The sequence below is a fragment of the Microchirus variegatus genome (assembly GCF_963457635.1).
Source record: "Microchirus variegatus genome assembly, chromosome: 3".
Taxonomy (NCBI): Eukaryota; Metazoa; Chordata; class Actinopteri; order Pleuronectiformes; family Soleidae; genus Microchirus; species Microchirus variegatus.
Window position 1 is genome coordinate 2,485,904 of NC_139804.1, and position 27,118 is coordinate 2,513,021.

At 39.7% G+C, this 27,118-nt stretch overlaps 1 protein-coding gene across 1 annotated transcript in view; it reads right to left on the reverse strand.

Moving 5' to 3' along the window:
* Positions 1–27,118, reverse strand: part of igsf9ba (immunoglobulin superfamily, member 9Ba) — a gene marked incomplete at both ends in the record, with an annotated part of 88,740 nt that overhangs the window by 27,342 nt on the left and 34,280 nt on the right. The window contains 6 exons of the mRNA XM_083887164.1: positions 30–170; positions 1,840–1,982; positions 4,205–4,350; positions 6,608–6,749; positions 13,339–13,456; positions 20,435–20,586. Of these exons, the coding sequence (XP_083743290.1) occupies positions 30–170; positions 1,840–1,982; positions 4,205–4,350; positions 6,608–6,749; positions 13,339–13,456; positions 20,435–20,586 (842 nt within the window). The remainder of the gene's footprint in view (positions 1–29; positions 171–1,839; positions 1,983–4,204; positions 4,351–6,607; positions 6,750–13,338; positions 13,457–20,434; positions 20,587–27,118) is intronic.

Here is a 27,118-nt window from a genome sequence, read left to right on the forward strand (position 1 = left end):
CTGAGACTCAAACATTAGCAGGAGCGTACCTTTAGCACCAAATTGGCAGGGGGGGACTTGCCCATGGTACCCAGGGCGTTGTAAGGCACACAGGTGTAGGTGCCCAGGGAGTCTTCTGTGGCCTCCGCCACTCGGATGCTTCCATCTGGCATCAGGCTCCAACCGGGGTACTACAGGAAAAATTAAAACATTAGCTCCATTAGCACATTAGCATACGCTCAGGGATTCCTGAAATTTAAATGTGTTTAAAAAATGAACCAATGACAAGTGAATGATGGCTTTCAAACTGTGGTAATGAGCTCCCTCTAGTGGATCATAGAGGAACAGAAATACTTGCTATGTCCAAAGACATGTAAGCGTACGTGGTACTAAAGGATTTTGTCCCTCGTGTGGAGAAGCACATATATATATAAATAATAAATAATAAATGAATGCATTAATTACACATTTATATTTTTTAGTGAATAACAGTTTAAATGAATAAACAGTTTCAGACAGATTTCATGGACAGATCTTTTAACAGAGTCATTGTTAGCAAGAACTCATGTTAGCATAATTTAGCTGACTCATCTGGCGTTCCTGCTAGCATGACATATTTAGGAGAAATGCTCCAAGCTAAAGGCTGTTAAACAGCTGCGCTCAAACGCAAGTCAATAAAATGATTTTATAAATTACACATTTATCTGTTTTAATGTATAAACAGTTTCAGACACATTTCATGGACAGATAGCTAATCTTTTAACAGACTCATTGTTAGCAAGAACTTATGTTAGCATAATTTAGCTGACCCCATCTGGGGTTTCTGCTAGCATAACATAGCAAGGAAACATGCTCCAAGCTAAAGGCTGTTAAACAGCTGTGCTCAGACTTAGTCAATAAATTATTTTATAAATTACACATTTATCTGTTTTAGTAAATAACAGTTTTAATGAATAAGCAGTTTCTGACACATTTCATGGACTGATAGCTAATCTTTAACAGACTCATTGTTAGCAAGAACTCATGTTAGCATAATTTAGCTGACCCCATCTGGGGTTTCTGCTAGCATAACATAGCAAGGAAACATGCTCCAAGCTAAAGGCTGTTAAACAGCTGTGCTCAGACTTAGTAAATAAATTATTTTATAAATTACACATTTATGTTTTTTAGTAAATAACAGTTTTAATGAATAAACAGTTTCAGACAGAGTTCATGAACAGATAGCTAATCTTTTAACAGACTCATTGTTAGCAAGAACTCATGTTAGCATAATTTAGCTGACCTCATCTGGGGTTCCTGCAAGCATGACATAGCTAGGAAACACGCTCCAAGAAACGCAGTCAATAAATTATATTATAAATTACAAATTTATCTGTTTTAGTGAATAACAGTTTTAATGAATAAACAGTTTCAGACAGAGTTCATGAACAGATAGCTAATCTTTTAACAGACTCATTGTTAACAAGAACTCATGTTAGCATCATTTAGCTGACTTCATCTGGGGTTCCTTGTGAATAACAGTTTTAATGAATAAACAGTTTCAGGCAGATAGCTAATCTTTTAACAGACTCATTGTGAGCAAGAACTCCTGTTAGCATAATTTAGCTGACTCACCTACCTTTTAAAATACCTGTATCTGTGAGGTGGAGTGGGCTATAATTTTATAATTTTTCAGTAAAGTCAAGTGTTTTTGAAACAAAAATGACTTTAGCCTCAAGTTAAAGGAGCTCCAAACTGGAATACATCATGTTACTGTTGACGCTAGCCCGTAGCCCGTGTAACATAATTCCTTTACTTAAAAACACCTGTAAATCATTTTTAACGTCATAAATTACGGGATAGGATTATATTCACTCTGACCTTCTCCACCCGCAGAGGATAGCCGTCTTTCTCCCACTTGACGGACGTCACCGGTGGGTTAGCGTCCACCGGGCAGCGGATGATGCCGGGCAGCTTCCGAGGGACGTAGATGATCGGGGGCATGTTGATCACCCGGGCAGGATCTGGACGGCAAAAACACAACACACACTTTTGAATTAGGGATTTTGTTGATTGTTGATTCTTAAAAACCAAACACAATTATCTGTATCTGTGTTTCCCCATGTAGCGTTGGTCATTTAATAAAATAATCACCTTCCACTAAGCGTCTCAGTCAAAAAGAGCAATATAAACATAGTTTTATGGCTGTTATTGGTATTTAATCATACTGTAGTTTGACTTTAATGGTAGTGACGCTAAAATAATGGTATGAGCTCAGTCAGGGTTAGTGTTCATACTTCTTTTCCAATGTCAAGCACTTTCAAGGTCAATTTTTATGATTTTCCAGGACCATACAGCTGTAAAAAATGTGTGTAAATGACATGTTTATACAGATTTTACACATATTTAAAGTGATTAATTCATGTTTGGAGTTCAACCAAACCCTGCCTCACAGAGTTAACTAACACATTTAACTCTGGCTGCAACTAATGATTATTTTCAAAATCGATTAATCTGGAGATTTTATTTAACACATGATTTTCTTTGTTGTATGGAGCAAAGAAGCCAGAAACTATTAAAACGTGTATATTATATATTATATATTATTGTTATTTTGTTTTACAGTTTATTTTTATAGTTTGGTTTCAGGTCCTGAGAACCAGGAAGGAAAAACGTGTCTTCCAATTTTCTTGTTTTGTATGATTTCCTATCTATTTGGGTCTAAGACCCTTATTTTAATATTTTAACTCTGTTAACTCACTGTAGGACTGGTGTAGAACACATTTGTTCATGAATTCCATTTAGCAGTGATTAAAAAAAAGCACGTTTTCTGTTTTGATGATGCAGAGAAACATCTTATATTTAATAAACCTTTACGTTTATGTCTTGTTTATTCATCTCTGATGTGCAGCACTTTGTGTTTTTTAAGGTGCTTTATCAATTCAAACCAGCAGGTGATTATTCACATTAAGCGCAAAAACAAGTACAACTATTTCCATTTATCTTAAATGTCTATAAAATGAAAATAATCAAGTAAATTTTACACAGTGGACTTTTAAAGGAGACTGAAAGTGTGTATTTTGTTAAAACAGGGTCTCTGCAGCTTTAAAACTATCAAATGTAAGACTTTTTAAGACGTTTTTAAGACCATAATGAACACAATCTAAGACCCATTTCAAATCTGTACTTGCAAAAAAGTACAAAAGACATGAAGGAAAATTGGAGCCACAAATCGTTGAACTTGCAATTCGGCTTAGCTGTGGCTTAGCGTTCGTTAAGTTTTCTCCGCTGCTATGCTAAGCTATAACACACCGCGGCGCGCGCACAGCACGCTAGCTAGTGTTGCTCGATAAATTCTCCCCGGGCAGCACAGGTGACCTACTTTGGTTCCGTGTTGTAGTTATTGTTGTTATCGCATCCTCAAAAATAGAAACATTTCAAGGCGAGACTGACATTTACGCACGTTTTAAATAAAAATCACGTTAATTGATTTTTAAGACCTTTTAACATTGTATTTAAGACCTTTTATGAGATTTTGGGAGAATTTAAGATTTATTTTAAGGCCTTAAATTCAAATTATAGGATTTTAGACTTTTTAAGACCTTGCGGATAACAGTCCCAGACACTAAAAAAAATTCAGTATTCAGTATTTTACACCTGACACTCGCACAGATTTTGTTCTGTGAATTAATTTCCCCAGCATTTCACGTGGAAAATCAAGCACTTTCAAGGATTTCAAGCACCTGCAGGAAACACCTGCAGAGTCAGTGTTTGCAGAAAACGATCGCAGGACGCTGGGTTTTTTTTTTTTTCCTTTACTGGTCGTCTGATGAAATCAGTGCCTGCAGTGCTGTGAAATCCCACAGCTCTCCCTCTCTCTCTCCCCCTCCCTCTCTCTCTCTCAGTGTCTCATAGCGTAGCACAGTAATCAATGAGCAGCAGCAACTTGGGAGCGAATTAGCTCAACGTGCCTCAGATTTGTATACGACTGGCGGCGGAGAGCGAGAGAGAACGCTCTGTCTGCGACGTCCGACCTTGGGATTGTGGGAAGGTTACGTTGCATTGGCGGCGACAGAGCAGCAGCAGCAGCAGCAGCAGCAGCAGCAGCAGCAGCAGCAGCAGCAGCAGCAGCAGCAGCAGCAGCAGCATCAGGATGGAGGCTGCTGTGTTATCTGCTGCTGCTGCTGCTGCTGCTGCTGCTTAACCACCCCCCCCCCTCCCCTCCCGTTGCCACGGTAACACTCACACTGAACAGTCAGGTGGGCCGACGCCGAGGGCGAGATGCCGAGGCTGTTGCTCGGGCTGCAGGTGTATTTCCCAGCATCCTCGGGCTTGACCCGGTAGATGAGGAGGGTGCCGTCGATGAGGATGCGCACTCGCAGCTTCAGGTCACTGCAGGGAGATCACAGGTTTTATTATTTTTTTATCTTTTTATTTTTTCATTTTCATTTTGCTATGGTCACAGCAGTTGCAGTTGAGCGCCATAAGAGGGCGCCAGAGAGTCAGAAGAGCAGGCTGCAGCTGCTGCTGCTGCTGCAGCTCTGAGGAAGGAGGAAGTGTCATGGTCGCCCCAAAAAAGCAGAAAACGGTGCTGCTGCCTTCTTATTCTTCATCATCTCTGCCTCCTTCAAACCATTTTAAATGAAAAAGCTCACATTCAGTTTGTTTTATTTTGTAAAGAAGCTGCTCTCTCTCGCTCTCTCTCTCTCTCTTTTTTTAATATGATTTTAACATGAAAATCACAGTTTTACCCAAATAAATCATCAAAATCCAGTAGGAATCACGTGTGAGCAGAAAGGAATGACAACAAAATGGCTGATGAAGCAGAAACAAAACTGTTTTTTAAAGTCACTCAAACTCGAGCAGAGACTGAAACGATGGTTTAAATCTGTGATTAAATCACAGATTTATGTTTTTGTTTTTTTTTAAAATCTTCTTCCTCCATCTTTTCAGTTTGGGTCGACCTGGCACAGCATTAGGCCTCAGAATAACGTAAAACAATATGTTAAATATAATAATAATATACTTAAATGTGCATTATGTAATAAATCTAAAGCAACTGGCCATAAAATCCTCAGGAATAATGTTCATATAACAAACTGAACTCACCAACAACAACAGTACAGACACAATATTTGCATTAAAAAACAAATATTTTGCAGACTGCAAATCATGTTTATGTTTTGAAATCATGTTTTGGCGTCATGTGGCGCCACCTACCGCCGTGTACCAATCATTGCAGCCAGTAGAGTCTCAGCTGCCGAGCAACCACGGGTTGCCAGTTACGTCAGAAACCTAAAAGACCTTGGTGTTTTAAATTTGAATGTAGTAATACGTTTTTGGCCACATTCTTACATACGGCGCCTTTAAATAACATGAGAATAAAACGCGTACATTGCGAAACGTTTTCGTTTCCTGTGGAATTTACAGTATTTTTGTTTTTTGGAAACACGTCAGTTCACAACAATCCAAATTAAATTTTCGATCGGGCTTCATCGGATCATAGTTTTCGGATCGATGACTTGCGTCCATAATCAAACATGGAGGTTTGTTTTGAAACCAAAAACACGGCCTAACCCCGTTCGCCTAACACCGAAGCTGCGGGCCGTAAGAAAGCTGACCGAGGGCCGCGATTGGTCCGCGGGCCGGACTTTGGACACGCCCACTATATAGAGGGACGAGAAAACTCAACAGTTCACACCACGAGCAAACACTAGAGGCATCGGTGGAGAGAAAAATAACTCCCTTTTAAGGAAGAAATGGCAGAAAAGGTGCGGCAATGTGCCAAGACAGGTTGTGGTGAAAGAGACCAGGAGTAGAAATATAAAATGACTCAAATCTTAGTCCTAAACTTTTACCAGTTCCTCAGAAAGTTGAGGTTCTGCCTCATTAGGACCAGGTTTCTGGTCTCCATGAGGACTATACTGGTGTGGACAAAGATCAGTGTTTGTGAAAGAACATGTCCTACACACACAAACTTGTTTTTATGTCTTAGTGAGGACACATCATTGACAGAATATATTCCCTAGCCCCTTGCCTTAACCCTAAAACCAGGTCTTAACCCCGAAAAAGCTCTTTAAGACAAAATGTCTCCGTTTTTTGGACCTCACAAAGATATAAATCTCAATCTTAATCTTGGTAAAGAACCATCATTGACATAATATATTCCCTAGCCCCTAACCTTTATTCAATTCTAACCCTAAAACCAGGTCTTAACCCTGAAAAATGTCCTCAAAAAGACAGATTTGTCTGTTTTTTGGACCTTACAAAGATATAAATATAAGAACACACACTGACAAACTTGTTTTCATATCTTAGTGAGGACACACATTCCCGAGCCTCTTTCCTGAACTCAATTCTAACCCTAAAACCAGGTCTTAACCCTAAAAAATGTCCTCACAAAGACAGATCTGTCCGTTTTTTGGACCTCACAGAGCTATAAATACAAGAACACACACTGACGAACTTGTTGTCATATCTTAGTGAGGACACATCATTGACAGAATACATTCCCTTACCCTTACCTTAACCCTATTCTAACCCTAAAACCAGGTCTTAACCCTAAAAAAGACAATATGTCCATTTTTTTGGACCTCACAAAGACATTAACACACACACACACAGAATCCTAGTTCGATCATAACTTTACTTCTTGAAGTAGACGTTGTCCTCCTCCCAGTACCAGGTGTACGTCAGGTTGCCAGGATACGCCTCCGCTTGGCAGGTGAAGAGTGCATTCTGGGAAATGTTGACGGTGGAGTTTTCTGGCGGTGACACGATGTATGGAGGTCCTGAGAGAGACGGGAGAAACTTTAGTTTACATTTATAATTTATATATAACTTCATATAAACACACAGTTATCATGTGATACTAAAAAACGGTGGTTCCCAAACTCTGGGTCGGGGACCTGCAGATGGTCACAGGATTTATTTTAGGGTCCACAAACAAATGTGCAGAATTTTCCAAAACTTTTTTTTTTTAAGTTTTATGTTTGTGTGTATGTTTTAAATCAGTGGTTTCCAAACACTGGGTCGGGGACCCGCAGATGGAAAGTTGGTGAAAGTTTTCAAACCTTATTTATTTTTAAATTATATTTGAATGTCTTAAATCAGTATTTTCCCAGACTTTCTCGATGGTGACCCACTTTTTAAAGATGGCAACATAAATCACGACAAGAGCTAATTTGTGCTAAATATAGCGACTCGTTTACAGACATATCTGTACGTATTGTACATATGTGTTCGTTTTGTTTGTTTAATCAATTAATTAAAACACAATTTTATCCATGAAAATGTTTCGCAAAATTTATACCATTTATTGAATATACGGAAGAGATTAATTAAAAAAATATAAATTGCCAATTTTGATGAATAATCCGTTTTTCAGCTTCTTAAACGTGAACATTTTCTGGTTTCTGTGAAATCGAGTTGAATTTAAATTATTCATATTATCATTTTCTTTTTGGTTTGGTCAATTTAAATTATTTATTTATTATAATTCCTCTTCTTTTTTTTGCTTCGTACATAATTCTCCAAATTCTCCAAATCTGGTTTCCGTGTGAATTTTTTTTCGCTCTTTTAAATCAAAGAAATCGGTACAAGAAAAATGTGCGTTTACCACATTTGTGGAGTAGATTAATCATCATTTCCAAAAATAAAAGCCAAGATTCGATGACCGATAAATCGGTTTGAGCGTTTTCAGCTTCTCGAATGTGAATATTTTCTAGTTTCTTTGTTCCACGTAACAAAGAAATCGTTAAAACTGGATCATTTTAGTTTATGGACAAAAACAAGACATTTGAGAACATCATTATTTCCACATTTCCAACATTTTATGGCCCCAAACAAACCAATCAAATATGAAAATAACTAATTCCTTGCTGAATTACGTCTGCTTCCACTGTAGGAATCTTACTTTCTGTGCGACCGCGTGCGCACGAGCACGACTCTACTCTCTTATTTACGATAAATCCCGGCGTTTGTGGCGTCGCTGACGTTGAGCAGACGTAAGCGCGTCGTCAGTATCGTCGTGAATGTTCCGCGCGTTTCGCATTTTTAACCTTTTCACCTCGGCGAGCGTTTCTCTACGTTTTGCTCTCGATAAAAACAGCAGGAGCCATGAAAGGTAAGCTGTCGCTTATGAGCAGCCACAGACACACAGACGACTGCTGCTTATTTGCCTCCCAGCATGCACTGCTTCATACAGCACTCCTGTGTGTGTGTGTGTGTGTGTGTGTGTGTGTGTGTGTGTGTGTGTGTGTGTGTGTGTGTGTGTGTGTTTTTATCTACATGAAGAACAAGAAGAAAAAAAAAACACACGTAAACCAAAGGAAGCGAGGACATTTTATGTTTTTTTTTTTTATTTCCCTCTGTGCGTCTTTTGTTAAGCTGCTGCTGCTGCCACCTTGTGGTGATATATTGGTTTTGCATGTGTGTGTGTGTTAGAATGTACTGTATATCTTTGTGAGGACTAAACCAAAGGAATTGAGGACATTTAAAGGGATTTTTTTAAGGGTTAAGACTAGTGCTGGGCATGAGGTTAACACACGTTAGCGCACGACGCGTTTCCATGACGAGCTAATGCAGTTAGCTCCGTTAGCTGCATTAGCTCGTTTAGCGCTGGTTAGCGCGCCTACAGTGGATCTGTAGCGGTCTGTTTATTAAAGGAAAAGAGCAGCGCTACAAATGCGTGTTTTTAAAGTTTAGCGTTACTTTAGAGACTCATTTTAACAATCGGGAGTCGCGTAAACATGACGTCACGCGCGCCTTTTTCCGGTCAGTCGTCATGGAAACGCGCCGAGCGTTAACGTGCGCTAACGTTGACGCCGTTAACCGCCGTTAACGCGTTAAAGCGCCCAGCACTAGTTAAGGCCTAGTTTTAGTGTAAAGATCCATATGAACGTGTACATATTTGCTAATTTTACGTCCCTAACGTTAGCTGTCCGACTTGCCTCTGAGCGTCTTTTGTGTTAGCATGGACGTCCAGGACCTGCCGTTTAGCTACTGCTGCCACCTTGTGGTAATGAATTGGTTTTGCGTGTTTATGTATCTTTGAGACGACCAAACCAAAGGAATCGAGGACATTTTTGTGTCGGTATGGACGTAAAGGACGTCCAGAAGCAAATACGCCTCAAGTTAAGCAGCCGCTGCCGCCACCTTGTGGTAGTAAAGGGTTTAAGGGTTAAGGCCTAGTTTTAGTGTAAAGATTCATTTAAACGTGTACAATTTTGTCCGTTTTAGGTCCCGACAGTTATTTCCGTTGCTGTCCGACTTTCCTCTGTACGTCTTTTGCGTTGGAATGGACGTCGAGGACCTGCCGTTTAACTACTGCTGCCACCTTGTGGTAATAATAATTGGTTTTGCATGTGTGTTTGTATGGATAATTTTGTGACGTGTGCTCGTTAAGACATAAACAACTGTGTGTGTGTGTGTGTGTCACTCACACAACAATTAAAATCAGATCACCAGAGTGAGACTCAAGGCTCCGACTAACAAACGTGTTTGTTATTGCTCTGGGTTTTAATCATTTTCAGATTTAATTTTAATATTTTTTTCTGCCAATATTCAACTCAACATCAGGAAAATCATTCAGTTCAGTTTCTTTAGTTCTGCTTCGTCTCACTCTGGATTTCTAAACTGTCGTTTCACAGAGGTTTTATGAAAACGGAGTATAAAAAAAAGTTTGTATTTCAGAGGTTTTGCTAATATTTATTTCGATATCAAGTCAATTCAAGATACTTTTTGTTTTTTTGAATAAAGTCACCTCACTCTAAAAGTGAATCAGGGCAAATGGAAAATATCCTCAAATTCAAAAAATCATAAAAAATATTCCTTAAGAGGTTTGCTAATATTTTCAACTGATCCTTGTTCAGGGCGATGCCGACTATTATTACAGCAAATGTCAAGTCATTTCGAGATACTTTTTTTTTTTTTTTGAATAAAGTCACCTCACTGTCAAAGTGCAGTGGTAAATCAGGGTTAATGGATCATTTCCAATTTTCAATTTAAAAAATGCATTAAAATTGTTCCTTAACTTTAAATGTTCATATTTATTTAAATAGTTAAAATTTGTTAAAAAAAAATAATAAATACATATTCAGAAAATCAATATTTCCATTAATTGTTATTTCATCTATTTACAATAAAGTACTGAAACGTATCACGTTCACCTAAAATAAAAATTTTTAAGGCTGTTTTTCGGGGTCTGTTTTTACGAGAGATTTTTTTTTTCAGGTCTGTTTTTACGAGATTTTTTATCGTGTCTGTTTTTACAGTTTCTGTTTGGGAAAAAAAAATCTCTGTTTTTTTAAGACGAACCGTCACTTTGGAGGAAAATCGTGAAATGGAAACAACACATGAGTGACCTGTGGGACAGTTATGTGATTAACAGACGGACAGATGTATTTACAGATAATATGTGTGTGTGTGTGTGTGTGTGTGTGTGTGTGTGTGTGTGTGTGTGTGTGTGTGTGTGTGTGTGTGTGTGTGTGTGTGTGTGTGTGTGTGTGTGTGTGTGTGTAGCTTCACGTGGATGACGGAGGTTAAAAACTGACTCCAGAGTCGACACAAAGAACCACTTTGACCTACTTCTCTGGCTCTGGTTTGAAAAGACGAGCTGAAAGCACTCGCCGCTTTAGAAAAAGTAGAATTTATTTATTTTATTTTTATTTATTTATTTTTTTAAGAATATCTCCAGTGCCCGGAGAAGCAGGCGTGTGTCATCACACGTCTCTAGTGAAAATATTAGTTTTGTGTGAAAAGGAGGCCGAGTTTCAGCAGAACTGTCTCTGAATACACAGACTCCTCTGTTCAATACTGACATTTGAGACATTTGCTTTGCTAAATGTTGGAGATTAACAGTTTTGGAACTATAAGTAGATTATTAAGTCTTTTTAACCTCATGACTTCAGTGACGACAACCTCTGACCAATCAGGGGATTTGTAATTATAAGTAGATTTTGGAACTTTAAGTAGATTTTGGAACTATAGGAAGATTTTGGAATTATAAGTAAAATTGGGAATTATAAGTAGATTTTGGAAATATAAGAAGAGTTGGAATTATAAGTAGAAATTCGAATTATAAGTAGAATTTATAATTATAAGTAGATTTTGGAATTCTAAGTCAAATTTGGAATATAAGTATATTTTGGGATTATAAGTAGATTTTGGAACTATAAGAAGATTTGGAATTATAAGTAGAATTTTGAGTTATAAGTAGATTTTGGAACTATAAGTCAAATTTGGAATATAAGTATATTTTGGAATTATAAGTATATTTTGGAATTATAAGTATATTTTGGAATATAAGTCTATTTTGGAATTATAAGTAGATTTTGGAATTATAAGTCAAATTTGGAATATAAGTAGATTTTGGAAATATAAGAAGATTTGGAATTATAAGTATATTTTGGAACTTTAAGTAGATTTTGGAACTATAAGTAGATTTAGGAACTTTAAGTAGTCTTAAGTAAGTCTCCTAACTGATCCACAGTTGAACATTGTTAGCTTTGATTTTTGTAGTCTTCACGTCGCACTCATGACCAATCGTATGTAAAGTTGTGGACACACACGGTGACATTACAGTGAAACGCTGGGTTTACATGTGTTAAATAAACTCTGTTAAAAAACCTCTGCTCTATCAGGAGACTGAGAGACGAGAGGAGGAGGAGGAGGAGGAGGAGGAGGAGGAGGAGGAGGAGGAGGAGGAGGCTGCTATCACGACCATCTATCTGATCTGTGTCTAACACAGTCTAGTTAATGGACCAGAGAGAGAGAGACGCTCACACACACACACACACACACACACACACACACACAAACACACACACACACACACACACACACACACACACACACACACACACACACACACACACACACACACACACACACACACACACACACACACACACACACACTCAGACTGAGATATCGACTGACTGACACAGACCCAGGAGCAGCGTCACATGCCTCAGTCCACCACAGTGTTACAGCACTTCACACTAGAACGTCACACACTGACTTCCATCATCATGATCTAATAATCTGTCACGTTATTCTCCAGATTAATCCACGACTCAATCGTTTGGTCCAGAAAATGTCCTCTCTTTGTTACTCGTTACTACCAAATAAAATCAGAAGAAGAAGAAGAGTTGCTATTATGGTCTGTATTTATATACAGCTGTTATAGTCTACCTCGTCCAGGAATTGAACACACAACCTTCCAGTTGAAACACAACTGGCCCATAAGTAGAACCATATAAGGTTCTTCGGCTTGTCCTCATAGGAGAACTCTTTTTGGTTCCAGCTAGAACCTTTTTATGAAGGTTCTACCTGGAACCCTTTTGGAGGGTTTTTCCCCTTTTGAAGGGTTTCTCAAGGGTTCTTGGTAACACAGTAGGAACCATTTTGACCCAGAGAACCCTTTGAAAACCACTTTCCTGAATAAAATAAAATGGTTCTTGGTGGAACCCTCCAAAAGGGTTCCAGGTGGAACCTTTTTACAAAGGTTCTACCTGGAGCAAAAAAGGGTTCTCTTATGAGGACAAGCTGAAGAGTGCTCCAGGTAGAACCTTTTGATATAAAGGTACCACCTAGAACCCTTTTGGAGGGTTCCACCAAGAACCCTATTGGAAGGTTCCACCAAGAACCCTTTTAAAACCCTTTATTCAGGAAAGGGGTTTTAAAGGGTTCTCGGGATCAAAATGGTTCTTACTGGAACCATTAGTGTTACCAAGAACCTTTAAAAAACTCTTTCTTCGGGAACCTTCAAGGGTTTTTCAGAAGCAAATGGTTCCAGGAAGAACCTCAGCCCTTCTAGAAGAACCCTTTAGGAACCCTTATTTCTAAGAGTACTTTTACTTTTAAAACTTAACCCTAGAACACCATTGCCGAGCTAATAAATGTATGTGTTTTTCATGAAAACCAAGTTTTCATCTTCATTATTTATTTATTTTTTTGGACATTTTTTGTTCCCAAATTCCTAATTTTCCAGTAATTTTGGAGCCTCATTTATATTTGTCCCCTCATGATACTTTTCTTTCATTTTGTTAGACATGACACAGTTTAAAATAAAAGAACACGACTCAAATTTGTCATGTATAGTGATGGTGTTTTGAATCTGAGCGATAATAGTGTTCTAGAGTTAAGTCCATTTTACATGAGAAAATTACCTAAGTGATACTTAAGTACAGTTAATGTCGTAGACTTCAAGACTTTTACTTCTTTAAGTTCTTGACCAGAAGACATCTTTGTATCTCAAAGGGAACTTTTGTGGCTAAATAATATTCACCTGTGAGATCTGCTCTGGGCCTTAAAGCGACACTAAAAGTTGAAGAAACACACATTTTGTGAGTGTGTGTTTTGAACGATAATAAATACCTTGGACCAGCAGACGCGTGGTGTGCAGAACTTCTCCCTGGTCGCTGTAGGCTCGACACGTGTACGCTCCTCTGTCGTCTCTGGTGATGGCGAGGATGCTCAGGCTGCCGTCGTGGACCTGCAGAAAGAGATTTACAGGTGACACTCTTAGAAATAAGGGTTCCAAAAGGGTTCTTCTACAAGGGCTGAGGTTCTACCTGGAACCATTTGCTTCTGAAAAACCCTTTCCCGAAGAAATGGTTTTTCAAGGGTTCTTGGTAAGACATTAGGAACCATTTAATGGTTCCTAATGTCTTACCAAGATCCAGAGATCCCTTTAAAAACCCCTTTCCTGAATAAAAAAAAGGGTTCTTGGTGGAACCCTCCAAAAGGGAACCAAAAAGAACCAAAAAGGGTTCTCCTGTGAGGACAGGCTGAAGAACCTTATATGGTTCTACTGAGCGCTTTCATTTCTAAGAGTGTAAAGACAGCTTATTAGTCCATCCACGGACTTCTGCAGAACGAGCGTCCAATCAGCTACCGTAATAACCGTATCGTAATTCCTAAACGGCGTCAACGTTATCGCACGATAACGCATGGCACGTTTCCATGGCAACCAACCGGAAAAAGACGCGTGTGACGTCATGTTTCCGCGACTCCCGATTGTTAAAACGAGTCTCTAAAGTAACGCTAAAGTTTAAAAACAGAGGCACACATACGCAGTAACACGGGTACGCTGGTTATTTGTTAGCGCTGCTCATTTCCTATAATAAACAGACCAATCCAGTTCCACTGTAGGCTAACGCTAACGGCGCTAAACGAGCTAATGCAGCTAAGGGAGCTAACGGAGTAAACGGTGCCTGGACTCCGGTGTAGCGGCACGTAAACATGACGTTACGCGCATCTTTTTCCGTTCAGTCGTCGTGGAAACGCGTCGTGCGCTAACGCGTGCTGACGCACGTTAGCCTAGTGCCCGGCGCTAGTCTTAACCCTTAAAAGAAGCCCTCAGAATGTTCTCAATTCCTTTGGTCTGGATACACAGTACATACAAACACACACACATGCAAAACCAATGTTTTTTTGGACCAGTGTGAATGGGTTATTACCTCAAGTTTGAGGTACAAGGTTGAATTTATTATTATTTTCCCGTCTCCTTTTGCTAATTATTTCCGCAGTGGCTGCTTGTTCGTTCCCACACGGCAAATAAAACATCATCACAATATTGATTGGGGGGGGGGGGGGATCAAACACTATCACGAGGAAAAAGTCACCAAATGTGCCACGTTTTTAATTAACTCCGGGCCCCACGATTCCTGCACACGGTAACCGTGGAGACGTCAAACCCCGCGCGCGAGCCCCTGTGTCCCGGCAATAAGTGGTGAAGAAACGCATGAAGCAAACCTCATAGAAACAGCCTCATAAATAATGCAACAGGTTGTTTTTTCTTCTTCTTCTTCTTCTTCTGTCCATTCAAGTCACACACAGCTGTAGTTTGTCCTGTTCACTGTTTTTACAGATGGAGATTTGAGCGAGTGCGTCGACCGCGGCCGCGTTTTGGCAAAACGCTCATCGTCCTTCGCTCTCCGTCGGTCTGTCGCGAGATCACACTTTTCAGCGTTTCGGCGTCGCCTCGCGCAAGACGTGCGAGTGTTAACCAAACACTGGTGCGTCGTGAGGCGTCAGATCAGATCGTGGAAGGTTGAATCTGAAGGAGTCATAAAATTAATTAGAATTGTCAGGATTCTTCTCTCTCTGTTCTTCAGACTTGTACTAATCACTTGTCACCCACGGCTTTTGTTTTAAATGAATTCCTGCCGAGAAGAATTGTTTGATTACCGACTCTTTTTATAGAATTCTAGCTGTGTGAGGTTCGAGTGTTCACTTGCTTTTCCTTCTAAAGGTGTGATTTGCTTGGATTTTGACTGCCGGCGTTCCCAGAGAAGCTCAAAGCTCAAAGTCGTGTTTGCCCTCGTTATTTTTCCCTGAGTAAAAACTGCTTCAGGATGATGTCATCGTCATGAGCTTTCCATCCATTTTCTAACGCTTTCTAATCTCAGCTGACGTAGGGGTCGGCAGGCGGGGTGGTCGACCACTCACTCTCACACCTACGGTCAGTTTAGAGTGTCCAATTTGAAAAAATCCTATCCAATCCAAACCTCGACGTCTTCGGACTGTGGAAGGAACCACGCAGAACGGCCAGGGACGAGCATTTCTAGCAAAAACACTCTTTCATCCATCCATCGTCAACCGCTTAGCCAAGATGGGATAGCAGGTCGAGGGCCTACAGCCTCTGCTTCTAGGTCTCCTGCCAGTTGGACCTTCCAGGAAAATCTCTCTACACCCCTAGAAATAAGGGTTCCAAAAGGGTCCTTCTACAAGGGTTGATGAGGTTCTACCTGGAACCATTTGCTTCTGAAAACCCTTTCTACCGAAGAAAGGGTTTTTCAGGGGTTCTTGGTAACACTAATGGTTCCAGTAAGAACCATTTTGATCCAGAGCACCCTTTAAAACCCCTTTCCTGAACAAAGGGTTTTAAAAGAAAGGGTTCTTGGTGGAACCCTCCAAAAAGGTTCCAAGTGGAAACTAATAAAAAAAAAGGTGAAGGCCAAACCCTTCCACCAAGAACCTGGCGACTACTCTGCACTCTTAGAAATAAGTGTTCCAAAAGGGTTCTTCTACAAGGGCTGAGGTTCTACCTCGAACCATTTGCTTCTGAACAACCCTTTCCCGAAGAAAGGGTTTTTCAAGGGTTCTTGGTAACACTAATGGTTCCAGTAAGAACCATTTTGATCCAGAGAACCCTTTAAAACCCCTTTCCTGAATAAAGGGTTTTAAAAGGGTTCTTGGTGGAACCCTCCAAAAGGGTTCCAAGTGGAACCTTTATAAAAAGGTTCTACCTGGAGCCTAAAAGGGTTCTCCTATGAGGACAAGCCGAAGAACCTTATATGGTTCTACTTAGCACTTTTATTGCTAAGAGTGTGGTGCGGGTTAAAGTCGAGCCCCGGGCCCTTTGGACAAAGTAGCACCAGCGTCGCTAATCTTTCGACTGCAACAACAACAACAACGACAACAGTCTTTCTCTCTCGGACGCCATCGCTCACTGTAGCCAAAAGCACAACAACCTTGCGTGGCGACCCCTACTGATCGGGCGGGAAATTGCAGCGCGTATCCGGCACCACGACGGAGAACTATGAAGGCTCGAGGGGTCTCACCGTGGTGACGCAGTCGTAGAAGTATAATGTGACCTTTAGAGCGTCCTATTTACCTAATTCCCCATATGGGATATTTTTGGACAGTGGGAGGAAACCGGAGAACCCGGAGAACCTGGAGAACATGCTAACTCCATGCAGAAAGTTGTCACTTGTTCTGACCGGGTCCTGAACCTGGGTCTTCTTGCACTGGACTAATTCACTACATGACGACCCGTTACTGCCAAAACAAAACTGTCGCGGCCGTCAACGCGACAACTTAGAAACGGCCCGTTCCTCTCAACGCCGACGACGTACGAACACGCGTGAGAGTTAAAGGGAGGCGGAAGTTTGCAACCTGCGAGACACGAGACGATGAAGGCAGAGTCTGAAGCTCTGCGACGAACGTTTTTTCCGACATATCCGGGTAAAAAAAACAAAAAAAACCCACGTCTGGCTCTGCCTCAGCAGGAGCTGCTGTCGTTTTTTTTGTTTTGTTTGTGATCTGACGGCACTTTGAAGGAACCACCGTCACGATTCCACCTGGCATTTTGTCTTCTCTTACAACCGTTTGGTGGCTGTAACTCTGCGCCTGATGAAGTAAAGTCTCCTCCTCCTCTTCCTCCTCCTCCTCCTCCTCCTCCTCCTCTAACCCTGTCTGTCACATTCCCCCCTTTCTCCGTGAACGTCTCCATGGATCTGAGCATGCGGATGAGCAAATAAACTGTCACTGCTGGCTCTCACGCAGACACACAGGCTGCTGCTGCTGCTGCTGCTGCTGCTGCTGCTTTTTTCCCTCTCGCCATAAGAAGCCGCCTCTCTCCCCGGGTTTGACGAGGTCTGGAAAATGTACGAAAATTCGTCTTTCGGCTCTCAGTAAATAACCCAGCGTGGCGTTTTGTCTCTCGCGCACTTTCATCTTTAGCGTAACATTTATATTACGACTAATGTAATATTGATGCGGGAGACGGGGATTAATAATGCATCAGAATGTTGTCTAATCATTTACTGAGGAGGAGGAGGAGGAGGAAGCAGGAAAGGAGGGAGGGAAGGAAGGAGGGAGGGATGGTGGAGGGTAAAAAAAGGCGAGGATGCAGACAGGCCTGTATGCTCCTGTCACTTCCTGTATGCAGTATCACACATACAGCAGTAAAGAGCTGATAGCGCCTGCAGCAGTCTGCCATATCAGTGACACTGGCCGGTTTGAAGGCATGAGGGAGGAAGAGGAGGAGGAGGAGGAGGAGGAGGAGGAGGAGGAGGAGGAAGAGGATATTCCTCACAGAAATCACAACGAGGAATAAAATACGATAAACAAAAACCTGATTTCACATTGTTTGTTCAGTTCACACTCAGATTATCAAAAGTTAATCAACTTTCAGATTTCTGTGTTGAGCTTTTTCACTTTTTTTTTTTAGGTTTTGATTCCCACACCTTGGTTTCAAGCACTATTCAAGGACTTTCCAGGACCGATTCCTCTCAAATTCACAGGCTGAATGTGCTGTGAAACAGTTTCAAGTTGAACTGTTTTCAAACGTACACACTTTCAAGGATTTCAAGGACCCGTTTCTCGTTAGAGAGATTTTCAAAAACTCGCTAAGGGCCTTGAATTTTTTGTTTTCAAATTCACACACTTTCAAGGATTTCAATGATCCATGTTGATTTTCACACACTGGAATTCACACACTTCAAGAACACGTGTATTAAGGGAGATTTTCAAAAACTTTCAAGGGCCTTGATTTTTTTTTTTATTCAAAAATTTTCAAGGATTTCAATGACCCATTACTATTTAGGGAGATTTTCTAAAACTTTCAAGGTCCTTGAATTTTTTTTTCTTTCAAATTCACATTTTCAAGGATTTCAATAGCCCATGTCTATAAAAGGAGATTTTGGAAAACTTTCAAAGTCCTTGAATTTTATTTATTTCAAATTAACACATTTTCAAGGATTTCAAGAACGCATGCCTATTTAGGGAGATTTTCAAAAACGTTCAAGGGCCTTGATTTTTTTTTTCTTTTTCAAATTCACACATTTTGAAGGATTTCAATAACCTAGTTTTCAAAAACTTTCAATGGCCTTGTTTTCTCAAATTCACAAACTTTCAAGGATCTCAAGGACCTGTGTGAACCATGAAACAAAGTGAGAGCAACACACAAAAAGGAAGAACTAAACATTAAGAAACGATATCGGACAGAAAAAAATCTAAAATGCGATTCTAAAATCCTACATATGTAAATATAAAAACCAGCAACAGCATTTTAGCTGAGTCATGTTTGTCTTCATGGGAGAAGAATATTATTATTATATATATATGGCTTGAAATGACTCACACGCACAAATGTGTGGTTTTAAAACGTCTAAAACGACTGAAATCAGTAACACTTACATAAATGCGTTGATTCAGACTCAAGTGTAAAAGTCACATGAAGACAATTTTCAAACAACTTCTTAAATTTAACATAAAGTTTTTCTCTCACACGTAGGTTTGAGAAGAAAAGTGACTTTGCACTTTTTTACTGAAGGTGAAAAAACCCGTCATCATCATCATCATCTATGGAAGCTTCACCTCAGCGTTAGTCATCTGTGAAGCAGCGTGAAGAACGTCTGACACCACAAACCTGATGTTTACAGTTGACACGTCTCTGTTCTCAGGCCAAAAATACCCTGATGACATCAGACTGTCTGAGTCTCACAGTTTAAGCTCAGGAATATAAGACAGTGTGAGGCTGTTTTTAACACTGTTCTAATGCTTTCACCTGTGTTTTTATCATTATATCATTATAGAGTCTGTGCTCCTGATTACACTGTTGTCATGTAACAGAGTACAAATACTTTGTTAGTGTACTTAAGTACAACATTGACATATCTCTACTTTACTTTGTTATTTGGATTTTTGAGCAACTTTTACTTTTACCCGACTGCTTTAACTCTACATGGTCTCACCACTACTATAAGTGGAATTTGGAATAATAAGTAGATTTTATAACTTTGAGTAGATTTGGAACTATAAGTGGAATTTGGAAATTTAAGTCGATTTTGGAATTATAAGTATATTTTCAAACTTTAAGTAGATTTTGGAACTATAAGTCAATTTTGGAATTATAAGTGGAATTTGGAAATTTAAGTAGATTTTGGAATAAGTATATTTTGGAATCATAAGTGGAATTTGGAACTTTAAGTAGATTTGGAAGTATAAGTAGAATTTGGAACTATAAGTAGATTTTGGAACATTATAAGTAGAATTTGAAACTATAAGCAGAATTTGGAATAATAAGTAGATTGTGGAACTTTAAGTAGATTTGGAAGTAAAAGTAGATTTTAGGACTATAAGTAGATTTTGGAAATATAAGTAGATTTTGGAAGTATACGTATATTTTGGAAGTATTAGTATATTTTAGAAATTTAAGTAGATTTCGGAAGAATAAGTAGATTTTGGAACTTTAAGTAAAATTTGGAACTATGAGTAGATTTTAAAAAATATAAGAAGATTTTGGAACTTTCAGTAGATTTGGAACTATATGTGTAATTTGGAACTATAAATAGATTTTGGAATCTGAATTAGATTTTGGAACTTACATCGAATTTGAAACTATAAGTAGATTTTGGATTTTGATAGTTCAGTTATAAGTTCCAATTTTATACATGTTATTTTCAAACATATGCACATTTATCCTCAGTAAAAGGTCGGTAAAACTCGGCTAATTTGTTGTGGGAGCCAAACGGAATAAACGCTGCGCTGAAACATCACAGAGCCTCACATTTAAAGACCAATCGATGACGGACTTATTTACAGAAGTCTGACTCTAAAAACATCACAACATGACAAACCCATAGGAGTTCTGCTCTTTCAGTGCAGATGGACTCGCCGCTCGACGCCATCTGTGCTTCTATTTTTGAACACAGTCCTGAATGAGAATCATGGCGGTTCTTACTGAATATTTAGCGTTGGTTGCGAGCTCCTCCCCCTCCCTCAGCCAGCTGATCATTGGTTTTGGATTTCCCTGGGCGGAGCAGCTGAGCAGAGTGCTTCCCCCTTCCTTGACTTCCACATATTGAGGCGGCGTTTCTATAAATGAAGGCGGGGCTGCGGAGGAAAGTGGACAAAACAACAGTCGTCACGACAACAATGAAGAACAAAAATGGTGGATTGAGTATTTTCAATACTTTTTAGCCTTGTATGCTCTGTCAAGTTGCTTTACTGCCTCCTTTAAACTTAAAATATTTGTATTTCTTGTGTGATGTCAATTATTTTGGTCTAAAATGTACATTTTGCACAGATATTCAACTTTATAAATCGCTAGCACATTTGCACATTTCAAAAAAGCACCTGAATTTTAGCAGAAATTAAGAAAAACAACTTTAAATGTTGCAAATAAGGTTTTTAGGTTTGAAGGCACGTAAAATAATTGTTTTCTTTCTTCAGTGGTGACCAGTATTGTAAATATTACACCACCTACTGGTTCCATTTGTCGTCTGAACTGTCGTTGATTGCACTTCTGTCATATTGTTTCACAGTAAATCAGCCGTACACATGATACTAGCTTAATATTTAACAGCAGATATGTTGCTACACTAGTTTGTGTGAGCAAAATACCGCGTAGAGCGTTGTTGTCGTATGGTATTGCTAACAATGGCTAGCCTGAAATATATGTTTGTGTGTCCGGCTTCACAGCGCTCCGATGTAAATGGAAATGTGGAATTAGCAAACTAACACTCTTATCAGAAGATTCTGTTGAAATGTGCAAATGAAAACCAGGTTTTTACGAATGAGTCAAATGTTAGCATGCTAACACCTTGACACCAGAAGGAGAACATGCTAAATGCTTTAGCTGCTAAAAAATTATATTATTTTATATTCTTAGCATGTTAGCATGCTCGTAATAGCATTTGGCCAAAAGTATAGCCGCTAAATAATCAACATTCTGAACATTAGCTCTGTTGAATTAGCTCGCATGTTCATTTAGACCTGATTTAATCAAATTTGTCTAAGTTTCAAGCAGCCGTTGCTATGATGAACCCGCCCACTCTGAGGAGGAACTATGAAGTCATGGAAATGTCGGTGACCAGTATTGTAAATTTTACACCACCTACTGGTTCCATTTGGTTCGTTGATTGCACTTCCGTCATATTTATTTCCCAGTAAATCAGTAGTACACATAATACTAGCTTAATATTTAACAGCAGACATGTTGCTAGGCTAGTTTGTGTGAACAAAATACCGCGTAGAGCGTTGTTGTCAACTGGTATTGCCAACACTGGCTAGCCTGAGATACTGTATGTTTGTGTTTCTGGCTTCACAGCGCCGATGTAAATGAAAACCAGGTTTACGAATGAGTCAAATGTTAGCATGCTATGCTATGTTATGCTAAATGTTTAAGCTGCTGAAACATTATATTCTCAGCATGTTAGCATGCTTGTGTTAGCATTTGGCCAAACGTATAGCCGCTAAAAATAAAATCAACATTCTGAACATTAGCTCTGTTGAACTAGCTCACATGCTAATTTAGATCTAATTCACTAAATTCACTAAATTTCACGCAGCTGTTGCTATGACGACCTCGCCCACTCTTAGGAGGAACTATGAAGTCGTGGAAAACGACGTGACTGAAACCAAACCGACTGGAGCTAGAAGAGTGTAATAAAACAGCGACATCGCTGCGTTCCCAGCTGAATTTCTCTGGGCCGACTGCTGTCAGCGTTTCAACATAATATTTAGATTATAAATAGTGTTTTATTAAAGAGAGAGAAAGCTTTGAAGTGGGTCATCGCCTGCTGCTGTGAGCGTTTCCACGATGCACAAAAACACCCAGAGTGGAGTAAACAAACGGTCCAATTAACACACAGAGAGAGAGAGAGAGAGAGAGACATCTGTCCGTCCTCAGCGGCCTCTCACGTCCTCACTCTCGCTGCATTATATCATACATTAGATTAATGGAGAGTCTAATAAAACGCTTGACTGCTTTATGAACCTCCTCCTCTGAGGAACACGGTCGACGGGTCAACGGCGACGCAAAAACAAATCACGATGCGTCGTCAACAAAAGGAAAACAAACCCCGTGTCGCTTTTTCACGCCGAGCCGCTCGTTCCTGTGTCCAGCACCTACTGCTACATACACCGGCACGTGGTGCATTGTGGGTAAATGTATGCGCTTAAGCACCGGATTCAAGTGCAATTGCGTGGCATCAAAGAGAGGTATCATCTGCTGCTTAAGTGAATGTCAAACTCCAAAGAATAGGTGATAACCAGATTACAGTAGATTATTAAAAAAGAAAAATCTTCAATCTCAGATTTTTCCTTTAATCTCAGAATTCTGACTTTTCATTTAATCTCACAATTCAGATTTTTTTTATTTAATCTCAGAATTCTGACTTTTTCCTCGGGATTCTGAAATTTAATTTTCATCTCAGAAATTAGATTTTTTTAAATTTAATCTCAGAATTCTGACTCTTTGCTTTAATCTCTGAATTCAAACTTTTTCCTTTGATCTCAGAACTCTGACTTTTTCCCTCGGGATTCTGAAATTTAATTTTCATCTCAGAAATCTGACTTCAATATCAATAATCTTAGTTTTCATTATATCTCAGAATTCTGACTTTTTCATTTAATCTCAGAATTCAAATTTTTCCTCAGAAATCTGACTTTAATCTCAGAATTATTTACCTTTGCTTTAATCTCACAATACCGACTTTTACTCGGAATTCTGACTTTTTCATTTAATCTCACAATTCTAACTTTTCCTCAGATTTCTGACTTTAATCTCAGAATTCTTTACTTTTGCTTTAATCTCACAACTCCAACTTTTACTCAGAATTCTGACTTTTATCTAGAATTCTTTACTTTACCTTTAATCTCACAATTCTGACTTTAAGTCTGTGTCCAATCCATGTGTGAAAATGCTGACTCATGCTCCATGAACCATTATTTTACCATTCGAAATAAGAACTCCGTTCTTCCAGTATATTTATTTATTTGGTCGGCTTTAGCATAAATAAAAGCTTAGGCTAGCTGCCTTTTTCTCCCAGAAGTTACAAAAATAAACTGTACACAAATAACACAAACTGGTGTTTTGTGTGGTTTTTTTAAAATAGAAACTTCAAAAATGATTTTTGAAGTTTATGAATCGATTTTTTCCCCCCACCTCTACTACTAAGGTACAAAAACGCCGCAATTCTAAAAGTACAGTACTTTAGTGAGTCACCTACTTCCCACCACTGCCTTTACTTAAGGATCCGAGTGCTCCTTCGACTACGCCAAGCGATGTTATTAATTCTAATCCTAATTTAGCGTTCCCTCAGGGGATTGAGCATCGGTTGAGCGGCGACAGCAGCAGGTTCATCGGATCAGCGGGGAGTTGTTTTCACGGCGTCAGGTGCAGCTCGGCACTGAAACCCGGGAGTTGCTCCACAAAAGAATCGGTAAACCTGGGCGTCAAACCGTCGACCTACTTCCCGTGTAACTCGTCTTCATTGAGATTTGGCGACGCAGCCGCCGCCGCCGCCGCGGTGCTACTGTTTGCTCACGTTCTCCAGAGTCTGCGTTGATTCGGTTCCCCTCGCTTCCTGCTCTCGTCTCTGCTCCGCAGAAGCTTCGGCTACATATACAAGTACACATTTTCATTGATTTCTCATCACGGGCCTCAAACGTTTTAGCGTAAGTTGTTAGAAAGAGATAAAAGAGGCACTCAGGAGACTTTCCTCCCGCTGCTAACATCACAATCCCCACGTCACGCACTTCATCACCACCATCATCCACCCTTTCTTTTTCCTGTCACGTAAAAAAGGAACACGGATCTAGCACGCTAGTGTTGCTACATTAGCTCAACGTTGACGTTTTCTCCCTGTGACGACATACTGATTAATCACAACTTCACTAATGGTTTGTTCCATTAGCAGTCATCAGAACTCCTGAAATTCCCGTTTAAGGAACCTCCCCTGAACACGGAAAACTTGTAGCAACCTCGCTAACCATGAATAAGATGGCTGCCACCAATCAAACACTGCTACTGCTACCTGTTCTGCCTTAAAACACCATGTAGTCGTATGTGTATTCGATGCTAATGCTAATGTTAGCGTCCATGGTTTCTCCAGACTTTTCGAGTACAACGTTCTGGGTTTAAAATTGATTTTGATCAGTAGGAACATTTAATGTTTTATTGGCTTTTACTATGACACGTGACTTCCATTTGTTGGCATAGCCATAAACAATGAAGGTTTATGCTATTTTTCGTGCAGGTTTCTGTTAGCATAGCTGTTAGCCATCAATGTTCGGACACACAATTCACGCAATGTTGACAGAGGGGGAAAACAACACATCAGGCAATGGGAATGGTGTTGATCAAATTTGCAGGATTATCAAATGTGCGGAATTCCTTCAAAGAAATTCCCATACTCTGCGGAGCTAACAGCTACGCTAACTAGCTACGCTAACTAGCTAAGATGAGTCAGCATCTTGCGATCTTCAGATTAGTGTTGGTAGATGGTTTAGCGTTAACATTCAAACTGATGTCTAACTTTGGATAAAAAGTGACAGACGTAGTGCAAAATTAACACTTTACCAATCTTGTAAAAAGTACCTTAACGTGATACTTGAATAAAAAGTACAAGTATATTACCAGAAAATGACTTTAGTAGAAGTTGAAGTCAGTATGAAAAGTCATTTTCTGATTATAAAATGTACAATTCTAGAAGTAAAAGTAGGTTGAAGGTAGGAAAGAGCTACGGCGGCTCAGTGGTAGGTTCACCTGGAAGGTTGTGGGTTCAATTCCTGGCTCTGCTAGTCTATACGTGTCCTAAAGCCCATGTTGCAGCGTGTGACACATTTAAATTGATAAACTCTGGTTGACTTTTTTGTGAGTGCAATGAAAAGTTCATACTTGTGATTCCAAGAAGATTAAAACTCGTGCGTTCGGACTCGAGTCTGATTTAATCTGACAGCCGACAAATCAGTGACCTAGTTATAGAAGCGTCACCGCAGGAGGGAAACGGAACAATCCAATAACGCAGGTGAGGATCAGCCCATTTTCTGCTCAACGCTCCCCATCCTCACTGTTTTTAAAGTTAATGATCAATTTTTAACGATTGAGAATCAAATGAACCATCCATCGAGGGTGGGAATCAACCACACCTTGGTTGGCATCACATTCAAGGACTTTCCAGGACCAATTCCCTCAAATTCAAGGACTAAATGTGATGACACATTTTAAGATAGGACTTTCAATGACCGATGTCTGTTTTGGGGTTTCAAGGGCCTTGAAAGATTCAAGAATCACGGTACTGAGAAGCTGATGTCACAAACGTGTGAATCTCGTCATTACGGTTCTAGTATATAACGCAAAGCTCTATTTGATGCTTTCCTGTGTCCATCCATCTTCTACCACTTTATCATTAGCCAATCTCAGCTGTCATAGGTCAAAAGGCGGGGTCACACCCTGGACAGATCGCCAGTCCATAGTTTTTGAATTTTCGAGCTATATAATACCCAGAAATACCCATGCCAATTAGAGCCAATTCCAATTCCTATCTTCACCCTCAAGCTCAACCCTTAATCTTAACTGGCCCTCAAAACCAAGTGTTGAGGGTTATTTTGTCACTTAGAAATGGGACACCCCTTAAATGCAGATGTGTCTTCAGACTGTAGGGGGCAGAATAACGCGAAAGCTGCGTCCAGTCTGTCAACTCCAAAAAAGAAGATGAAGAAGAAGAACACATTTACGTCAGGATTATTTGACAGTTACCACACACCACGGCTTATTGAAAAGTAAACCACACCAGCCAACTATTGACAAAAGATCGTAAAATAAAAATAAACGTTACTCAACAATGACGTCAGTAATCCATAATATGGGCCTGAACTAAGATAATACATTTTGTAGCGTACTCGTTTCGCTGCTTTCAACGCCATCTTTATGTCAAAAACACGCAATGCATTCTGGGTAGCCCTTGCTCCCAAGGGTGGTCTTGGAAAATCTCAATATTGAGGGCGAAACAGCCCTTAAACTTGGCCCTCAACTTAATTTTTCTTGAGAATCGGGACAGCACTTGGACTAGAGCAGGGTTTCTCAAAGTGTTGATACCTGAGGCCAATTTAGGAACCCAACATTGGACTGAGGGCCGTCAAAGGAACAAAAAACAGAAATAAATCCCATTTGTATTCATTTTAATGACCAGATTGCAGTTCTACAGTTTAGCGTTAAGTAATATAAGCGTTAATATAATGTAATATAAACGTTAATATAATAACGCTTTATAATTTACTGGGTAATTACCCAGTATTTTGGCCATTGTTCTTACCTTCTAATTACAGGTTAATACCAAGTAACACATTTCTGTTACCATATAGTTGCTGGGTAAATAGCTAGTAATTGGGGGCTGTAGCTACCTGCTTATTACCAGCTTATAACACAATAATATACTAAAATTCACCATATAGAAACCAGGTCAATACCCAGTATTTTAGTTTACACTTATTGGTCTGTATCCAGTAATGTCCAATATAAACATTTAACAAGCTTTATTAGCTCCTGGATTAAAACTATCAACTGTAATTCACTGCGGGGCCGCCAGAAATGTTTCTGCGGGCCGCCATTGGCCCCCGGGCCGCACTTTGAGAACCAATG